This window comes from Macrobrachium rosenbergii, chromosome 19 (genome assembly GCF_040412425.1).
Source record: "Macrobrachium rosenbergii isolate ZJJX-2024 chromosome 19, ASM4041242v1, whole genome shotgun sequence".
Taxonomy (NCBI): Eukaryota; Metazoa; Arthropoda; class Malacostraca; order Decapoda; family Palaemonidae; genus Macrobrachium; species Macrobrachium rosenbergii.
In genome coordinates, this window is record NC_089759.1 from 747,537 (window position 1) to 769,237 (window position 21,701).

Consider the following 21,701-nt stretch of genomic DNA (forward strand, 5'->3'; position numbering starts at 1 on the left):
TCTCTTCAGAGGTTTCTTAGAAGATTGGGAAATGATATTTGTTTGTATAAAATATCACGTAATTTACAATAGAAATGTATAATTTTTTGTAATTACAGTTATTATTATTATTATTATATTATTATTATTATTATTATTATTATTATTATTATTATTATTATTATTTAATCTTATTAATATTTGGAAATTAGTAGTTATTATTAGGTAAATAATTTACTGTACAAAACAAATAAACATATACATGTAACCATAAAAATTCCCACGTCTTTGTAAGAGAGAGAGAGAGAGAGAGTGAGAGAGAGAATTATTAATTTTATTATTTAATATTATTTAACTTACACGTACAAGCTTGAAAACTTATAAATTACATAAAAATGTAAACAAACACTTTTGCAGGGTTTCTTGAGGATACGCAAATGTCAGGTGTCTGAAAAAATTATGTATGACAATTAGGTTCCAATGAAAAGTTTGCATGCCTGTGAATTCGTGCAACTCAAATCGTGTAAGATCGAGATATTACTCTATAACAATTAGCCACACACCAAATTGTTGGGATTAGTATTTGATACTCACTTGAACTGGAAGGCCCACATAACATACATGAAATCAAAATGTAAAAGAGCATTAAATCTAATTAAAAATCTATCAAACACTACTTGGGGAGCTGATAGACATAACCTTATTGGAAGCGAAATATACGGCTCAGCATCAGACATAACGCTGCAAATGTTAGACCCATTTCATAATGAAGGCCTTAGATCATCACTAAAGTCATCTTACAAATTGAATGTGGTGAACTCTCTCTCTCTCTCTCTCTCTCTCTCTCTCTCTCTCTCTCTCTCTCTCTCTCTCTCTCTCTCTCTCTCTCTCTCTCTCTCTCTCTCCAAAGAGAGCTAGTAACATTGAAGAGTTCTCTCTCTCTCTCTCTCTCTCTCTCTCTCTCTCTCTCTCTCTCTCTCTCTCTCTCTCTCTCTCTCTCTCTCTCTCTCCAAAGAGAGCTAGTAACATTGAAGAGTGCCCTGAGAATTCAGACAAATGATTCTCCAGCCAAAAAATTATTTGGACTAAGAGATGTGTTTATAAACAATCATCCAACCCCCTTCCCAATGAGACCTAGAAAATTGTTTGAGTTGCTGAATATAAATATACAATTACCTTTAATAGTAAAATTACCTCCTCCTTGGACAATGAATAAAATGAGAATTTGTACACAATTAAAATATATATAAAAAAGTTATTCATATCCCCCAGAACACCATAGACAACATACAGTAGAACATGTCGTTCGAAAAGGTCCACATTATGCAATATATGCCGACAGATCTAAGTCACAGTGAGGAGTGGGACATGCTGCAGTGACCCAGGACAAAATGTATCAGTTCTCTCTACCAGACAATGCTTCATTATATGTGGCTGTTATGTGCAATAGCATCAGCCATAAAAATAATTAAAGAAGCCTCATTTAATAATTTTGTGATTTATAGCAACCCCAGAAGCGCTACAGAAGTTTTCACTCCATAAATTGTATAATAGTGGAAAAAATTTTGAAATATGTTGGATCCTCCCCATGTAGGGATTAAAGGAAATGAAGAGGCTGATAAAGCAACTAAAGAAGCAGTCCATATGACAAGAGCAAGTGTAAATATCCCTATTAGTGACTATAAGATATATAAGAAAAATCATCATTGTAAATAAATGGCAAAATATATGGAATGCAGAACCTGAAAATAATAAATTGAAACGGATAAAATCCTGTGTTCGAAAATGGAGTTCACCATATCAGAGAGATAGACATGCGCAATTAATTGTGACTCGTCTCTGAATAGGCCATATTTATCTGTCACATGGACACTTAATGGGCAGCCCACATACCCCTGCTCCTGAGTGCTGAGAGTGTAAGGTGATAATAAGAGTCAGACATGTGTGAATGCCCAAAGTGTGACCAGCAACGACTGTCAACTTTTGGAAATAAATCAGTGAGGGAAATTTTATCAGAATCTTGTACATTTTGAGTCATTCCGGTTTTTGATGTTCATGAAGAGATGTAATTTAGTTGATAAAATATAAATATAAGTAAATGATGAAGATACGAAAATCCTTGGGTTATTTAATGAATTTTAAAAACAAAATTTTAAAATATTACTTAACTTATTCAATTTTATTTTTTTTGTGTATGTATGGATGCGTGAGTAAATGTATTTATTGTGTGCATATGTTCAAGTGTGGAAGTGTGTGCCTTTGTGCAGTTTGTAGTTTAATTTTCATTTATTCGTCATCACACCGAATGAACTATTTGGTTCCTGAGTTTGGCCTCCTGTCTAGACCTGGTATTTTATATTGATCCTTGGAGTATATTAATGATGAAGACAGAGGAGGGAAATGTGACACTGATTTACAGGTGTGTCCAAGGGTGACACAATTTAGTGGCCAATTCCCTCTGGAGGCAGGGCTAAGGTTCAACTGCCGGATGGCCTGTATGCCTCGAGATTTGCAAGAGATTGTGGAGATTTTGGAACATTCCCTTGACAGTCCTGTTTGCATTTAAACAACAGATGAACAAACTACAGCGTTGCTCTTGTAGACAAGGCAGATGAACAAACATTCAAGATTCTCTAGTACAGCCTGGGAGTATATGCCTTCCCACATTCCTCAGTAGTAAGATGACCTGGGCAAGGTTTGGTTTGTGAAGAATGACTCTTTTGGCATATGGTTGGACATAATGTCATTCCTCATGAATGTTCCAAGGTCCCCTCTGAATTGTGGGAAACCACTTTGGCAGCCTTGCTTTCATTGGTTCTGCAGAAATCAGAACCTCTTCAATCTACCTCTAGGAGAAGCTTTGTGCCTGAGCTCATAGTTTGTTGCAGTTCCAGGGAAACACTACATTTCTGTGTTATGCCAACTCCATTTACAAGTTAAAAGAGTCACATTGATGTTTTCTGTGTTGATCCCTTCAAGGGGTACAGGCCTGCCCTGGCTCAAGTGTTTGAAAGCAGAAGTGTCAAATTTGCCAGAATTTATTGTGGGACTTAGCTCATTCTGCAAGTTTTGTCACAAATATGCCAGAATTTAGAGTGGGAGGTTCAACCCAAATACAGTATCAGGAACTTCCAAGATAGGATGTTATCTGGGCTTAATACATATAGCCAGCAGTTTAAGTGCTTCTGAAATAAGCGTTACTGACAAAATCATGGAGACGTTCTTCTTTCTTAACCTCAGCAAGATATGTAATTGATTTCTCTGCTGTTCGTTTAGATTGATAACTAGGTATGTTCATTAGGAGCATTCCTTTTATTGCAAAACATTGAACACACTCACTTTGAAAATTCATATGAATATATTTGAGAGAATTACTTGATTTGCAAAGGAGAAAGGCAAGAGAATTGGTGAAAATGTGATAAGAATACTGATGATTAGGATAGAGGAGGATGGAGGTTTTGCATATATGGACTAGAAATATCTTGAATTGTACAGTAATCTCTTGATTATTCGGATTTTCATTATCTGGACCTTGACATTATGGACACATGGACCAGGGACCAAAGATAAATAAGGACTCCCTCGATTGTCTGACACACCCAGACTAGGGGCCAAGGCCCAAAGATATATGATGTACAGGCAGTCCCCGGTTAACGGCAGGCTCGGTTAACAGCGATTTGGTTTTATGGCGCTTGTCTAGCGACGAAAATCTGCAATTTTCGGCGCCAAAAATCGCAGATTTCTGCTTATTGGCGCTGATAATTGGGTATTGGCACCAATACATACCTAACAGAGGCGCCGATAACCGAAAATCGGCGCTTTTCGGCTCACAAGGATACAGTACTCTAGATTATCAGGGAAGGGGTTATAGGAACAACTTCTTCTTCCTCATGTTCTTTGCAAAAATTCTTACTAACAGAATAGGTCCCCAGAGCAAAATTTGAATGTAAACATCAACAAAATTATGCACTACATATTAAAAAGTAACTTACGAACAAACCAAGATACAAGAAACGTAACTCGTTTGTAAGTAGCGTAGTGTTTGTATATTTATATTGTGTGTGTGTATGTAGGGATTTTATGACATCAAGAAAACATCTTGAGACCAAGCAGGTAATGGATCATTAACATTTATTCCTCACTGCTCCATCTAACAAACCCTTCCTTCTTAGGACAGAAGCATGGAATATAGTGTTGATTCCTTAAATTGGTTCTGGGTAGGAGCAGTGTGCTAGCAGACCAGCTAAGCTGGAAGAAGCTGATGTTTCCGACAGAATGGTACCTGAATTATTGTGGACATCAGTGCCTTTAGAAATTTTAATGAACTCCAGTTGTTGACATCTTGAAGACGACTCAGAACAGGAGGATTCCAATCTACAGTTTCCTCTTTCATTATCCTTAGACTGGCGTGGTAGAAGCTCTTCTGCAATTTTTTGTAGGTTTGTTGAAGATAATTACTGGCTACCAACATTACAGTTTGGTATTTATAGAGGCCTTGGTACTTGTGATGCACTCTCGCCCATATCCATCATCTTGCAATACACTCTTGATAAAGGTGCGGAGACAAGCATTGGTCTGTCTAGATTTTAGTGCAACCTCTGACCTTGAATCATGAAGCACTTGTCTGACAGCTAAGATTGATGGGAATTGGTGATTCTTTTACTACTACTCTAAAAGAATTTTTAACAGGCAGAACCCAAAGGTTCTGTGTTGATGGCCAGTATAGTACTGTTAATTTCATTTCAGAATTTCCTTAAGGTGATTTGTTTGGACCTTTATTATTTATTATTTATGCAAGTGCCATGTGGCAAGGTCTGGAAAGAAACTGATTGTATAAGCTGATGGCACTACTTTTCTAGCCGTTGTTCCTTCTTGAGTGTAGTTGCCACGAATTTCTTGTTTTTTAAGATTTTCAGCAAGTTCTACAGTGTTCATGTATTGGCTGTTTACCACAATCCAAACGCGGTGATTCTACTTATGACTATTTCTTTGAGAGGATTAGTATGGCTCAGTCACAGGATTCAAAAGCTTCTTTCGTTATTTGAGGAGACTGCAGTGCAAAGCTCGTGAGTATCTAAATTCAAATTCCATAGATCAACGTGGCTGATCTGTTGTTGAATTATGTGTATCCTCCCGTTTTGTCCAGATAATTGAGGAACCCCCACATATTTCTGATACTAATAGATTACGTAAACCTTATATTCACAGATGTTTCAGCTATTGTCTAGTTCAAGATCTGTGAGTATATAGGCACTTTCGACCATTATGCCATTGAGATGGATATACTGTATCTGTCAATCAGCATACAGTATTCCTAATGCCACCATTGGAAAAATGGTTTGGCTGAAGTCTAGAGCCAATTGGTATTGTATTATTGACACTTCTCAGGTACTTGATATTTTAGATGCTATATCAGATCTGGATCCCAAGAAGTTAAATGCTGCTGGTTAATTTAAATGCTGCTGGCTATTTTAACAAGGTATGCCCGTAGAAAGGTCATCAAATTCATTACAAATGACCAGCCACAGTTTGATGATTCATGTAGTTTAGCTTACCAAGATAAACAGACCAAAATTCAACGCACCATTTTTCTTGAGACTTACTGTGCTGTGAATAGACTTTATTGCATAGCTGAGAGAAATTACTATAATTCTTTAAAGAGGAAACTTGAAGAATTATTCAGTCTCATCTATGGTGGACCAAATTGGTATCACCTATCTTTGGGTCAGGCTTGTCTTCCATTCCACCACTATCAGCAGATGTTGGTATATTGATTAATGGCCCTAAGGAAAAGGCTGAACTGCTTCAAAACGAGCTTTTGAAGCTAAGCAATCAGCTGAGGATGTCTCTCTCCTTGAAACTTGTCATCCTGAGCTTATTCTTACAAAATTTGCATTGCAGTTTGCAAATGTTCATAAAATTCTTGATAATCTTGATAGCTGGGGTGGAGGAGACCCTGATGGTTTTTCCCTTTGTTTTTAAAAAGGTTTCTAGTGTTTTGTTTCCCAAGAATCATGGATTGTATAGATTTTTGGGTTAACGTAGTATCTGTGTGGATGAGTGCAAGCTTAGTAATATAGTGCCTGTCCCAAAGAATGGAATATCTGCTGACTGCAGTAACTAAAGGATTGTTAGCTGATAATCAGCATGCATATAGGTACCCGCGATGTTCTTTGAGATTTGACATGACATTTGCTTTTACTATTCTACATGTAACTTTTGACTCACATCTTACTTTTGAGAGACATCTAATGAAAGGGTCAGCAAATTCTGCATGAAAGTTAGGCACTGTACGTAAGGCCTCATATATTTATAACTGATAAAATCAGTGCAGTGTGTTTTAGGTCATTTGTCCCTCCTTTACTTGAATACATTCTGGTGTGGATGTCTGCTTCTGCCAGAGATTTATCTCTTTTAGATAGTTTCATGTTGTTAGGTTTTTGTTTCCTAATATTAGCAGTTATGACTTGGGCAATTGAAGGATGGTCTCTTGTGTGTCAGTTTTTCATAAGTTGTTTTAACAGAGATCTTTCACATTCACAATTGATCCTTGATCCCCTTTTCATGCCGTGAGTGACAAGATGTGCTGAACAGTAGCACCAGTATGCAGTAAATGTACCTTGCTGTCAAACTCCTCGGTTCTAGAGGTTCTTTATTCCTCACACCATTGGACTGTGGAGCAGTCTCCCTGAGGACATTGTGCAATTAGAACTTGAGAAGTTCAAGTGAAGATGTAATGTATTGCTTCTCTAATACAATTATCCTTGCATTTTTGTAGTTAACTTATATTTCTTTAATAATTTTCTAATTTTTTCTTTTTTTAATAAGCGATCTCTTCTTTTTGTATTTCCCATTACCTTCTGTTATTTTTTTAATGAATACCATATTCTTTGGAAGATAGAATTTCAAGTCATTGGCCCCTGTGGGCTTGTTCCATATGAATAGGGTGCTGCTTTTGTATAATAATAATAATAATAATAATAATAATAATAATAATAATAATAATAATAATAATAATAATAATGTACTTTGTCAAAGTTACTCACCGGGACTTACTAATTCACTTGCAACAACTTTGACATATGCAGTCACACTCACAGCCCATCTAAAACTGTACTTATTTATACTCCTGATGCAGCCTAGCTAGATAAAGTCATGTGTGGCTCATATGAAATATTTATATGAAACATACATCCTAATTATAATTGCACAACCTCTGCTCATGTATGCAGCCACACCTCTACCTCTGACTGTGCCTGAGACTCATCTGTTACTTGAAAGGATACTTCTATTGACGAGAGGTGCTTACTGATTACTGTAGGTCTAACGTCAACTTTTCCTTGTTTCTGTGTCAGTATTCATCCCCAGCAAATGATACAGTTTCAGGCTTGAAATCTCACTGATTTTATTGACATATGAAAATCAGTTTTAGTTCAGTTAGCTTCTCTCTTCAGACTTAAAGTATTCACATGCCAGAAGCCGCCTGTTTGTCTTTTAGAAAGGTGAAAGATGCTGATTTAACATTCTCTGCAAAGATTACTAGATTTATGGGATACATGAATGAGATAAACTGTAAGTAATATTGAAAAGAATTTACCCATTTCTCCACAGCATGATGCATTTTCCATCAAAGCAGGTTGTATTTGCTAACCAAGGACAGGGTTCCAAGTGGAGAAAATGAAAACATAGCAACTTGTAAGAGGTCACATTGATGAGGCTAGTCCAGTTAGAGTTAGCCAAGAAAGAAATTCAACTTGCAAGTCATTGGGTTTCCTTTCTTGGTGCCCATCCAGAGTCATACAGTCACCCATTGTTTTGGTGGTACCAGTAGTTTTATCCTGGTCCCAGTAATATTGGTTCCCCATCTTATTAAAGAATTATTGTGGACATGTACAAAACTGTTTAAAGCAGCAAGATATTGATATATAATCTGCCTCCAAGATACTGGACCTCCTCATCTTTTATGCTTCGGGTCTTCTAGTGACTTTATGTTAATAGACGCTTTCCTGGTTAGATTTAACCAAGGCCAGTGCTAATTGGGGATGAAACTCATCCAACCAATCTACACAAGTTGAATTTACAGCAGAAAGAAAATGTCCCCCGCTACCTCAGAACTTCAGTGCTTAAGGCAGCATATGAACAATTTTTATGTTGCTTGGGTAAATTGTACATGTCTGCTAATAATATACATTTTAGTTGAGGGTAGAAGCTTAGCAATTAGTAATTCACAAGAACTTGGCATGGAGCATGTGACTAGCTCAGTTCATCAATCTGTAGAACATTCTTCATTAGAGAACCTGACCTTCTGGAAGTGTTTATTTCCAGGGAGCTTTTGCTTTTACCCAAGATGATGAATGGAGTAGAGGAGGACCTCTCATGTCCATTCCAAGACGAGACTATCTGTTAAGGGATGATAGAAATAAAAATGTAACTCACCTTTGATTTAGATAAACTAGTCAATTGTATATTACAGGCCCTGATATTTTGGCTCTTTCAACCTCTGAATTTTAATGGTCATTTTTGATGTAACTCCATTTTAATAACTTTCATTATCCTTGTTGAGATTTACTTCCATATTCTAAACCACAGATTTTTAATATCTCATGTGGTTTAAGTGAGCAGTAGGACAATTTTTTCTGTCCCTGGGAAGAAATGGGGAGGCACAACTGTAAGGCTGTCACAACTGTAACAGCCTTACTGTGTTCACCTATACTGTCTCCCTGTTTAAGCAGTGAACTATGACTGCCAACAAGATCCCAGTCCAATTCTTGACCCCTTGTTAATCCTCAGAACTTTTAGGTATTTCTTGGATATGTTTATTTAGCCTAAGGGACAACATTTACAAAAGCCTCTCCACCTAAATAGCTATCAATGATATCGTGCAGTAATTGGTCTGTGATGAAACAAATGATTTTTAAAAACAATTTTTCGTCTTATACAAACCCAATATAGTATCACACAGGGTATGGACTTAAGAAACAATGCATTCACTTATTGAGAATAAGTAAGAATCAGTAAATTAAAAGGTGTGTATTATAAAAAGTGAAAATTTCAAAAAGTGAAATTTTCTGTATTGTGTCTTTTAATCTTTGTCATATTTTAATATTCATTGTAGTTGAAATTTATCTGAAAGAAGTTGTTTTTATAACAGATCAATCATTATATGAGGTTTCCTTGAAGGAGAGCATACGATACTCTGACGGTGACCCTGTTGAAAAATGGCTCACTGATTTGTTATGCCTTGATGCTACATCTTCACTCACACAGTCTTCCACGTGTCCTCCTCCACAAAGCTGCCAGCTGTATTACGTCAATAAGTAATTATATATTTATATTTTGTCTCCACACTATTTTTTTACACTAAAACCCTTCACTTAACAATGCCTTGAGGTGCATCAACCTCATTTCTGGACATGCTAAAAGAAAAAATCCAGTTAGCCATCTGTATGTCCAGCTCCCAAGTCCTTTTATTGGCAGCCAATAGTCACATCAGATGTGAATGTCGGCTGAAAAGACCTATTAACTTTCCTCCCCAGAACTTTATCAATTCTCACTTATCCTAAATTAACTTTTAACTGTTTAAGTCTGTATTATTTTACATTTCCTTATTTATCTGGGTGATTTTTTAGTGACTGTAATTTGTGTTCCTGGGGTGTATTTAGTGCCACTTACTTGTATTTTCTGGGGAGTGTTTGCCTTGTATTCATTTGTCAGTTGTTTGTCTTGTCATACCAGTTTTGTTGTGGTACTTCGATTAGAATGACCAGGGTTGCTTATTGGCTCATTTTTGCATAAAAAAATTCACGGACCTTTCCTGTAATTAGCACATTTCTTTCAAGTAATGTTATCACTGACTGAATTATTTGTTGCATATTCATATAGTGTTTATGATTTTCCTTATTTGGAGTAATTCATTGTTAATTACAGGCCATGTCCCATGCTTGTAAACATAATTATTACTTAATCAAGTAAGAGTATTCCTACCTCCATAGTTTATGCCATTGTGTGATGGAATTATGATTCAGCATCTGGATTCGAGATCTAGTTGCTGATTTGAGCTGCCTTAAAGTGATCATAAATCATTAAATAAGTAATTCTTCGTGTCAAATTTCCATGATGGTGTATCTTAGATGTATCAGCACCTCTAAGAGTGAGTGAAGTCATTTCAGGTCTAGTAAAGAAAGAGAACCTCATTTAGATCAAGTTTGTAACCCAGATGTGCTTTGCAGGATATGTAAGGAGTGCATCATCCCACTGGAAACTACTTAGTGATAGAAAGTGTTATAAGTAACTTAGGAGCTCAGGTATAGGCTTGTTGGCATGTTCCCCTCTGTTTCAGATATATCTTTAATCCTTTGTTTCAGCTTTTTCTGTCTCTCTGAGGTTGAGTGAAAAAGAAAAACTATCTCATTGTTTCATTGCATAAGCAAATGAAATTGAGCTTGAAAATACTTTTGGAGGATCTGCCCGATGATTTGTCTATCCCTTCCGAGAGAGAGGGTCACTCTCACTTCAAGAGACCTTTCATTTGTCTCTACAAGTGCTTAGATACATGCGAAACAGTACTAGTCTGATTATCTTTCAGTATTTATTAGATGTAAGTGATTCTGTGGGACTGTTGCTACCCCACAAGAGAAGGCAATTTGAGAGATAACTTTCATAGCACTAAACGTTAGTAGGCAAAGCACATACCTAGTGCTTGCAGCACTATTGCCTATTGCCTCTGCAGCACGTTTTATTTGATAATAGACAGACTATTAATTGAGATAAATCTTACTTTTTGTTAAAATTAGCTTACATCTTCCTGCCATTAGGTGTGATTGGCATTAAAAGTAAACAAAAGAATAGTGTATGGCTGATGTTGATGGACCGTCTAATATCATGTTTCCCACCAGGTGGTGTTGGAATGTTTACATTCATGTCAGAATTCTTCCTGCCTAATTCATTTGCATACAGTGTGAATTGGCTGCACTAATTTTGAGTATATTTTGATGGATTTGCTCTTGTATGGTATTGTGTTTGCATTATGTCATCTATAGCAAGCAGAGATAGAAGAGTTAGGTTCTGTAGGAATGAGTTTTGTGTAAACGTATATATTTGGTTGGGAATGATGGTGGTAACACAATGTGTATTACCTATAGGAGTAATGAGTGTGATTTTTTCTCATTGCAGTGAATACAAGGAGTGGTCTGATGGGAAGATTAATTATTTTATGAAATATTGGGTGTAAGAGGTTGATAGATTGTGTAGTCAATTGATTAAAGCCGATCATAAGTCTACTCTGTTCCTTCGTTCTTCTTCTGGCGTTGCTTATCTCACTCCTTCATCTCCATCTTCTAAGGCAACCTTTATTGGTAAGGATCAAAGTTTCCCCTGTAGTGATCAGCCTTTTTTAGTTTCTCCCAGAGAGAGAAGGTGTCAGAACCTTCATCTGTCTCTTGCCTGCCCTCTGGACTGCCCCATGACAGCAGGTCTACTCTGTTAGGAAACCAAGGTGTGTCTCATGACAGAGATCAGTGCCCTTCACTGCCTCTCTCTCAACCACCTACTGTCTTGAAATCTACTTCTCCAAAAGATTTATTAGGTAGAATTAAGGACGCTTGTCAACTGACTGGCATTTTATCATCATCTGGTTAGAGTGACAGTGATGTGTGTGATACTTTTGAGTTATCTAGGGTTTATAGGCATAGTATTACAAGTACTTTGGTAGTTTCTGAACTGTGCATTTGTACTTTAGTTGTTCAATTATTTACTAGCTGTGAATCATCTATCATCATTAAGTCTTTCTGCTTCTGAAGTTAACCCTCTCCTCATACTCAACCCCCTCCCATATCACCTCATATTTCCCACCTTTTGGCAACTGTACCTATTTACACTAGCAGCCCTTCTTCTTCCAACACTTCCTGTGTTGTGCAGATGGCTCCTGCAGTTGCCTCAGGAGGGTCATCTCTCGAATCTGTATGTTGCAGAAGTGTGATGCAGTTGATTTGGGTAAAGTGCTGACATCATGCAAGAAACCTCTGTCTTCTATCCGACCATCTCCCTCCCAACCAATTGTCTCATTGTTTAGAGAGTCACCCATTCCCTTCCAGCTATCTGGTGTTCCCCAACCACTTCTGATGTTATTGCAGGTGGTCCCAGGTACGTTACTGCCTCCGGTGCCTGCTGCCTTGCCATCTCATTATGTGGATTTGCCAGTTCATGCTGCCCTGGTTATTCATTTTCACCCCTGTCGAACTACGTTCTCCAAGGAGAAATATACGTATGTGCAAGCGTGACACAGACATACAGTACACGTACATGCAGTGACACATCTGTTTCTGCTTGGAAATTATACATTTGTGCAATGAATGAATCATGTCTGTTTCCGCTCCGGAGGATTTATACGTATGTGCAGCGTGACACATCTGTGTCTGCTTGGAAGGAATAGATGTACGCACATCGTGACATGTCTGTGTCTGCTTGGAAAGATTAACATGTGCGTGCATCGTGACACGTCTGTGCTATACATATATGCAACCTGACACGTCTGTGTCTGGTATACAAATGTTCAGTGTGACACATCTGTGTCTGCTATATGTATATGCACTGTGACATTCTGTGTCTGCTATATGTACGTGCAACGTGACAGGTCCCCCCCTGCTTGGAAAGATTTAATATGTGCGTGCATCGTGACACATCTGTGCCTGCTATATGTACGTACAATGTGACATGTCTGTGTCTGCTATATGTATGTGCAATGTGACATGTCTGTCTGCTATACATACGTGCAACATAACTCATCTGTGTCTGCATGGAAGGAATATGTACGAACAACGGGGTCCATTCTTTTCTGCTTGGAAGGAATAATACGTGTGGGCATCTTGACCGATAACAATTCTCCTTGGTTGTTTTTGTGGATATCATATTCTTATTTTGTTCTCCCCTCTCTGTGGACGTAAGCTTGGAGCCTCTTCTACTTAGACAATCACTCTTTAAGGGAGGAGAATGCGGCTGCATGATTTCATGTCCATAAGTGAGGGTTAGGCAAATGTAAGATGTGTTATTATACATTGTCAGTCATCTCAGTCTATTCATTGTATACTATGGCATGTCCATGACACTCTCTTTCCAAAAGTCAAAAAGAGTGGCCTAGCACGTTGCTGCTTCTTTCCGGTACGTTTCTGGATCGATAATGTTACCGATGCAGTTTCAACTACAATGGGATCATTCTTCCCAGAACAGAGTTGCTCTTCTAGAATGGTCTTCCCTTCCTTTCATGTTTGCGTGATTTTGGGGCGTTGGAGGTTGCCTCAGGATCGTGTGTCTGGGAACGGATCATTGATCATGCTTATGTGAAGGTTTGGGAAGAGAACAGAAACTGGATGGCCTATGGCCATGCCATGTTGAAGCATTGAATCTCGCCCAATCATCAGGTGAAGAACATTGATAGCTCTTCTGTGGACATTTAGAAAGGTGACAACCCGTGTTCAAATGCATCAACAGCACATCTGTGCAATGCCTTTCGCTCATGTACGTGTTTTAGCTTGATCATCAGGTAACAGCCAACAGATGTTACCATGCCATCTGCATACTGTACAAGTGAATGGGATTATTCTACCAACGTTTACAACCTTCGTAACTTAAGATGACAGGGTCATATTCATCAGTAGTGGTCAGCTTCTGTTTTCAATAAATCTCATCATCAAACGAATGGCCAGCGCATTCGAACGAATGGATCTTTCTTCCAGGCGTTTCCAACACACGTTACGACCTTCATTGGTCATTTTCATCGATAGTAGTCCATTTCAGTAACGTCCACAACAAATGAGTTTCTTATATCAAACTCCTATCGCCATCATTGTGTGAATTGACCATTCTTCACTCGTGTTCAGCCAGAGACTTCGACATTTTACAGGTTCCCATTCGAACCTTGACTCTTGATTATTCCTACACTAATATTAACCTTCGACTTCCTGGGCCAAGGTAGTTACAGTTCGTTGGCACAGGTTTCTTCGGATTCCCATTTATTTTGGACTACAGGTTGGTTTCATTTACAGTGAAGTTCTGTAAAACCACACTGCCCTTTGCTTCCGAAACAGGAGCCAATTAATACCAATCGTGCAAGGTTTTTCCGTGTGATTGGAATTTCCTTCTAGCTCCGTAGATCTACGGATCAGGCCTGCTCATCAGTACAACAGCCTTAGTGTCCTCTTCTGCAAGTACTCCTCTTAGCACAAGGATGAAGCCAAATTCTTGAAGATGGAAAGAGGGGTGATGGTCTATGACAACGTCTCCCCATTCCTCCCCATCCTCTCTCAGAGAGGTGAGACAGGACCTAGCCTAATGGTTAGATGGCAAATATCTCCTTTGGAGTGTTGTTACACAATTCCCCTCTGGAGATAACTTCGTGCCCAAGGCATCAACCAAAAGGCAGTCACCTATACTTACACTTCAAGAGGTTAGGAAAGCTAAGTATATCTTAGTTTAACCAGGCCACTGAGCTGATTAACAGCTTTCCTAGGGCTGGCCCGAAGGATTAGACTTATTTTACATGGCTAAGAACCAATTGGTTACTTAGCAACAGGGCCTACAGCTTATTGTGGAATCCGAACCACATTATACCGAGAAATGAATTTCTATCAGCAGAAATAAATTCTTCTAATTCTTCATTGGCCGGCTGGATACTCAAACTCTGGCCTAGCAGAGTGCTAGCCGAGAACTTTACTGACTCGGCCAACAAGGAACTACAAGAGGTTAGGTTGGGTTAGGTTAAGTTGGGTACTTAACCTAACTTAGCCTAGCCTAACTAGTTCTAGCCTAACCTTACCAAATCTGCACCTCAATAACCTGAATCGCCTTAGCTCTCCAAGCCTCAGGATCCGAGGATAGGCATTCTGTAGTGTTGTTAAGGAATGGTACCATGGTAGTTCCTTAGTCAACAAGAGTTGGGGGGGGGGGAGCTCGTGTCCTGTCAGCTCCTCAATTGACAGTGCGGGTGCACAGAGGTCAACCAGACACATTCTAGGATGACGGATGTATGACAGACAAGTTTGGTCTCTAGAGTCGGTGTTAGCGACAATGGGTCTTGACACCTTGACAGTTTGAAGAATTATTTGATCTAGGAAGACAGTCGGGTTAGTCCTTCAATCTTGACACACCGAAGTACTGTTCAGCTCTGTCTTTATGGACTGTGGGCATATCAGCCATCGATCATACGACATAGATATTGTCGCTTCTTGCCTGGTCAGCAAAGTTTAGCAACGATTGGGTCTGGTCAGTACTTGGCTTGGTGACCTCAATGTTAGTGGAACATCAGATGCTGCTGATGTCTAGGAGATGTCTTTCGCACCCATGGTTAGGGTCTGATCAGTACTTGGATAAGTGACCTCCTAGGAACTTCAGATGCTGCTGGCATCTAGGAGACATCTTTCACATCCATGATTCATGTCTTGGGCTTACAACTTCCTATCGTTCTGCCTGATTCATCGGGGATCAACAGTGTATGAGCATTCCGTTTCTAAGGATCTCGGAGGCTGCCAAGTGCCCAAAGGCCTTTTGACTTGGTACTTAGGGCTTCACCTCCAAACTGAGTGCTGACTTATTTTTGGTTCAGACTTAGCCAAGAAGTGGTGTCTAGGAGCTCCATGTTTTTTTACTTTGTAGTTACACTCCCCCTGTGAGGAGTGGAAGATGTGGGAGAGGTAAGCAGTAGCTGCTGCTGCTTCAATTGCCAGTTGATCCACAACCCGAGAGGGAGAGAATGTTGTGTGGATCTTAAGTCAGTTTCAGGAGTCACAGGGTCCAAATAGGCACTCCTTTGATAGCAGCGGCACCAAGGTAGTGCCGTGTTACACTATCCTCCTCCAAAGATTTTTCACTCTTCGAAACGTTGACCAGGGCAGCAGTCTCCTACCCTTCCTTTCTTGGAACTTAAGTACAGTTCTCTTTCGACTTTCAAGAGTCTCAAGACCCAAAGATGGGCACTCCTTGGGGTGATAGCAATGACAGCACAGTAGTGCCATGGTCAACAAAAGGGCCTAGTGTCCTTTCATCTACTCTATTGCAGTGCAGGTACATGTGTTGACAGTAGAACATTCAGTACAGTGGCCAACCAGACACATCCCAAGCAAGATAAAGTCAGGAGATAAGGACAGTTGATCTAGGCACCTTGACTTCCAGAAATTTGTTCTACCTCTGAAGAAGTTTGATCATAGTCCTTCTTTTCTCAACTTACTGAAGTTGTCACTGTTCTGCTCTGTCTTCTTGCACCCTTGAACAAGTAAGACATCTTTAGTATCCATTTACATCTGGAGGCTTACATCTTTTGCCATTCTGAATGTTTCGAAGATGATCAGCGAGATTGATCATTCCACTTCTTTGGTCCTGTGGTTCCAGTGACAGTATGAATTCTATATTGCCTCCTTAAAGACTAGGCCCTCAGCCCAATGCCAACAATTTGTTCTTTAGTTTTGAGTTGGCCAAGAAGCATATCCAAATTGTCATTTCTCTGACAAGTGAAATGATCAAACGAGCGTACTGATCATTCCACTTCTTTGGTCCTGTGGTTCCAATGACGTTATGAAGTTTATGTTGCCTCCGTAAAGACTAGGCTTTCAGCGCAATGCCAACGACTTGTTCTTTAGCTTTGAGATGGCCAAGAAGCATATCCAAATTGTCATTTCTCTGACTAGTGAGATGGTCAAAGAGCGTACCCCGCAACTCCCTGGTGGACATCAGTACGTTTCAGGCCAAATCTTTCGAGGCCAGGGGCATCAGTCTGTACATCACATTCAGGAAGAACGTGTTAGTTGAGTACTAAGATGGAATTTAATAGTGCAGATCACATTCATCTCCTTTTACCTTGGGACGTTGCCTACAGGTCCTTGGATACCTTTTCTTTGGGCCCTATGGTGGATGCTCAACAAGTCATGTAGTTCACCCAGCTCTTGAGGGACAGGTTGCAGCTCCCCTAAGGTGTGCAGCTGCAAGGAGAAGGTGTGTGTATGGGACTGGCCTCCTCCCTTTCTCCTGTCTTCCTTCCTCTTCCAGTGGGCAGAGGAACAGTGAATGAGTCATCACTTGCTGGACAGGCGTGCATGCAGGTGATCTAGATGACTGAGTATCCTATCTCTAATCTAGCTCCATTTGGATTAATAGAATGAAATCCTTCCTTCTCTCTAGCAAGGGGAGAAAGGGACTGAGTACTGTGTGAACAAACCAGTGGTTATTCTTAGCTTTATAGTCTTCGACACTAGGGGTTCATCCAAAACTTTTCGAATCATGGATAGTACATTCCATTAATTGGAAATGCCCAGAAGTTTGGCAGTTGAAGATCTCTCTTGTTCAGTAGATCAGAGATACGGTCTCCTTCCTTTGCTCTTTCATGACCAGGAAGAGAGAACCCAGGTGAGCTAAACTACCAGTCAGTTCAGAGAGTTACTCAGAATCCTCCCTCCAAAAGTAAGTCTCCTATATGTAAAGACCAAGGGTTTGTATTTGTGTAAGAACAAGTGACAAATTTTTTAAGTAATTTGCATTTTTCCTAACATACAAACCTGAGGTCTTTACATAGAGGGCCCACATCTTACCACCCCTCTTTCTCTTACCTGGCCCAAAAGGTAAACTGCATAGAACTGAATGTGCACCGACTTGGTGGGCAGTGCTTCCGCCCTTCCCATCGGTTGCTATTACCGTAACCACCTTGCAAAAGTCTAATGACCCGGTTTCCAGCTCGCTGAAAGTTAATCCCATGTGTAAAGACCTCAGGTTTGTTTGTTAGGAAAAATGCAAATTACTTAAAAATCTGCCACATTTTCACCCCAGTTTGGAGGATTATCCATCGATTTTTAAGAGCTTAATAGATTGTACTGCTTCGCTTTACCCTCACTCTTTTCCAGAGGATGATCCTGTTGATCGGTGGTCTCTCTTGTTGGCTCCTGTTCAGTCAATTAAGAAGTAAGTTGTAATTATCTGATATTGTTAAGGTGCATTTTGAGGGGATCTTGAGAGTATTATCCCTCAAAGCAGGTGTCTTGGAATGCGACTGCTTCAGTTTTCAGTTTTATGAGGCTGCATAGAGGTGCGTGTTTTGTCACAGATATGATGCCAGATTTACATCCTTCCCCCATTCAAGATGCAAGTTTTCTCAAGTTGCTTGACCCAGCAAAGAGTTGAAACTGGTGAGGTTTTGGCCTAATAGTGAGGTGGAAGCACTTGTGAAGCCAGTATATATGATTAAAGCGCTTTCTTTTGTGGAACTAAATCGTAGTACCACTGCTCATTTATTGCACCAAATATAAAATTAAGTGTTAGTCCTGAAGCGACGACAATTGTTGATGAGGTGTTGGGGTATTTACCTTGCCTTGATAGAGCTATGTCTAGCATTTCAGGTGAATGTCTCTTGTCTTCACCAAGTCAGTTCTGACCCTTTCGATTACTGATGACTGATACAGATGTCATCCAAATTCAAGTCCTTTGCATATTTATGACATACTCAAACATAAAAAAGTGCACAAACCAGCAGCCAGGGTGAGATCATTTTTAGTGAGTGTTCCTAATATTTTTTATATATATAACATGTATGATTATTTTTTATATTTTTACATATTTATTCTATAATTACATCGTTTATCGTTTTTCTGAGAGAGAGAGAGAGAGAGAGAGAGAGAGAGAGAGAGAGAGAGAGAGAGAGAGAGAGAGAGAATGAACACTGAGTGGCACTTTTTTATGGAAATGTGTGATGTGACAGTTTGTCATTCATGTTTTTCATATTTTCTTTGGTATTACTACAACTTTTGCATTGAAATAAGTAGGTAATTTATCTGGGTGTGCTACAGATAAAAAATGAAGTCTATCACAAATAGGTTTTTTTTTTGGCAAATTTTTTGGGAAAGTGCAAAATTTTCCTGTATTTCATAAATTTTACTGATTATTTCACCTACATAATCTTGTTTTGGGGAGCTTTTTATGCAGTTGTATGGAGCAATCATTCATCTGCAAAATGAAACAAAATTGAGCAGTCTACCATGGAAATTATAGGAGTATGCACCTTTGAACAAATAAAGGTATAAACATTTTTACGTTTACTGCTCGAGTCACTACCATTTCCCACAGACATAATTGTTTGTAAGGCTCATAAGCGAAAGGACTAAAGAAGACGGAGCAATTGTCTACATATTTACATGAAAATTAACTACACCTCAGTTGTCTGTAGCTGTTTTTGATGCATCTCGATCATGGTCTCCTTAACCCTTAAGTGTTTAAGGCCATTGCCGAAGATGTCGTGAATTAGGAGAGAAGGGGATTCTTAGCACAATCTTGGAAGTTTTCCTTGTAGTGTCCTGCACCTGCAGCTGGTATTGCACCAAAGTTCTTTGTGGAATATCAGCCAAAATTGTTCTCGAATTATGCTTCCATTAAGCACTTTCCAAGTGATAAGGCTTATATTCTAGGGGACAGAATCGCAGAGGCAGACGTAACAGATGTTTCAAGCCCCAAGTTCAAGTAGGAGGCCATCTAAAGTTTTTGGAGTGTCTGGCAAAGCTTTGGAACAGAACCTTGGGTGGGAAAGGTTCTCAGGAAGGGATACATCCTATCTTTTGTTATACTTCCACACCTCTTGGCTTACACAATATCCATCCTTGCATACCTGCATCGTGCAGAGGAGTTTTGAGTTTTGTAGGAGGAGATCAGATTGTTATGCAAGGAGGTAATTCAGCCAGTTTTAAGACAAAATCATGGGTGTTTTAATATTTTTCTTTATTCCAAGTTTGTTCATCTGACCCCTTTAGTGGAACCATCCAGTTTGGTCCAAGTGGCCATGGAGAAGAGTGACTTGATTTCTATAAATATGTAGGACACATACTTCCAAGTCTCAAACGATCCTCTTTTTTGACTGAGAATATGCAGATAACTTCATATGCTTTTCTGGCCAGAAATTGTCAATATAGAGATATGACTGCTGAGTGTAACATATTTATAGTAGGTAAAGAAATCTAACAATCTATGTCTAGGAACAAAATCTTGGCTTTGACAAAAGAATAATTGCATAGGTGGCTTTAACAAAAGAATAATGGCATAGGCAACAAGTTGCTAGTAAGCCATAATTTTTGAAGTTGTTAACAAATATAACATAAATCATTTTATTTTTATGAAAATCAAAATATTCCTCTTACAAATATAAAATTAATGTTTTCAAGATTTCATCGTTGCTACTTATTGTAGACCTATGTTCCTGGTGGTTCATGTTGCCGCCACTCTAATGGTTGTGTCACAGGCTCCGGCCACCCGTTGATATCAGTGGATGCGTTCTAGCTACAGTAATATTTTTGTATTTACTTATTTAGATTTTTTCTGCGTTGAGGCGTAAAAAACAATCAAATAGGACTATTTCAAAATTTATGGTTGCATTGCAAGCAATAATCATCTTACAACAGATTTTTTTGTTTTTTTATTTAACATTTGAACAGAGGTTTGAGATGACATTATTTTGTCGAACGCTTTGGCGATGAGTGAACGAAAGTTTTGAAAATGTTTCTTGACTATTTTTCTGAAATTTGGCTGAACAGGATGTTTTCTGAGCTCGACCTGTGTCACCCGGTGAAATTACCATTAAGCACTAATTTCTAGGTATAAGTATTGCTAAAAATACCAGAGAAAAAAGCTATCAGGAATGCTGGGGTTACTACCCCCAGTTCGATCATCTATAATCAAATAGACGTTGGTATAAATAAGGGTGAGTGAATGATGTCACTGTCACAGGCCCCTGCTCTGTAGAGATCTCCAATGTCAAAAACCCCGGAAAGTGAGGAGCCGACCTACAGCCAACACTCACCGTCCCGCTAACCAACGCCCCAAGCGCCATCTTGAACCATTCCATTCTAGCACGCCTTCGTTGTTGTTACGCTTGCTTGTGCTTGTGGTTTTCTTTGCCGAATTTTGGCTAATCATGTCTTCCGCTCATGATTTCACCGCTACTAAGTTAAGTACCATCTTCTTGTGGGGTTTTATAGTTATAGAGGCTTTTATTTGATCTCTAATTCATATTACGGGGTTAAATAAATATCAGGCGTTCCTCCGCGTTCGTCTCGCCTCGGCCATATTGGCTTTGTTGGAATACCTTAGCAGCGTGATTCTGCGGGTGTTTCACTTGGTTATATATATATCTATTTTGTGTTTTCTGTTATTATACCCCTTCAGGAAGTTCCTTTTGGACGAATTGTTCTTTCGTCATGGGGGATGTGGTGCCAGTATCTTAATATAATTGTGTTGCTTGGGAGGATCTCCTTTCTTGTTTTCGTGTTCTTTTATTTCTCTTTTCGTTAAGGGCACTTTCCTCTTGCGTTGAAAGAATATCCTCCAAGGTGGTACTGTCTTGCTAACGGTTTACTTGATATATAAAGTGATGGATGACATGTATATTTTTGGATTAGAATTGTCTTTGGCTCGCGTCTGGGGCGGCCATTTTCGTTAACATCCCCGCTTCCAGCATGTCGCGAGCTGTTAGGCCATACCCTTAGCACAAGTTCTTATATATATTTATGTGTATATTTATATTATTTACATTTTGTTTCATATCTTTGGTTAACTTTTAGCAGTACTTAGTCAGTGTTATTGGGTTTCTGGCCTAGCCCTCTCGTCTGCCATCGGGGGGTTAGGCTACTTATGTTAGGCGTATTTCATGTGACTCTGCTTCCTTCTCCCCCGACCATGTCGTTTTGAGGCTTGGAGGGAGGCGTCGG

The 21,701-nt window shown here is 39.1% G+C and overlaps 1 protein-coding gene across 1 annotated transcript in view; it reads left to right on the forward strand.

Moving 5' to 3' along the window:
- The window catches only part of LOC136848545 (RNA cytidine acetyltransferase-like), a 427,260-nt gene that overhangs the window by 254,796 nt on the left and 150,763 nt on the right, over positions 1 to 21,701 (forward strand). The window contains exon 10 of the mRNA XM_067120821.1: positions 9,131 to 9,296. Within this exon, the coding sequence (XP_066976922.1) occupies positions 9,131 to 9,296 (166 nt within the window). The remainder of the gene's footprint in view (positions 1 to 9,130; positions 9,297 to 21,701) is intronic.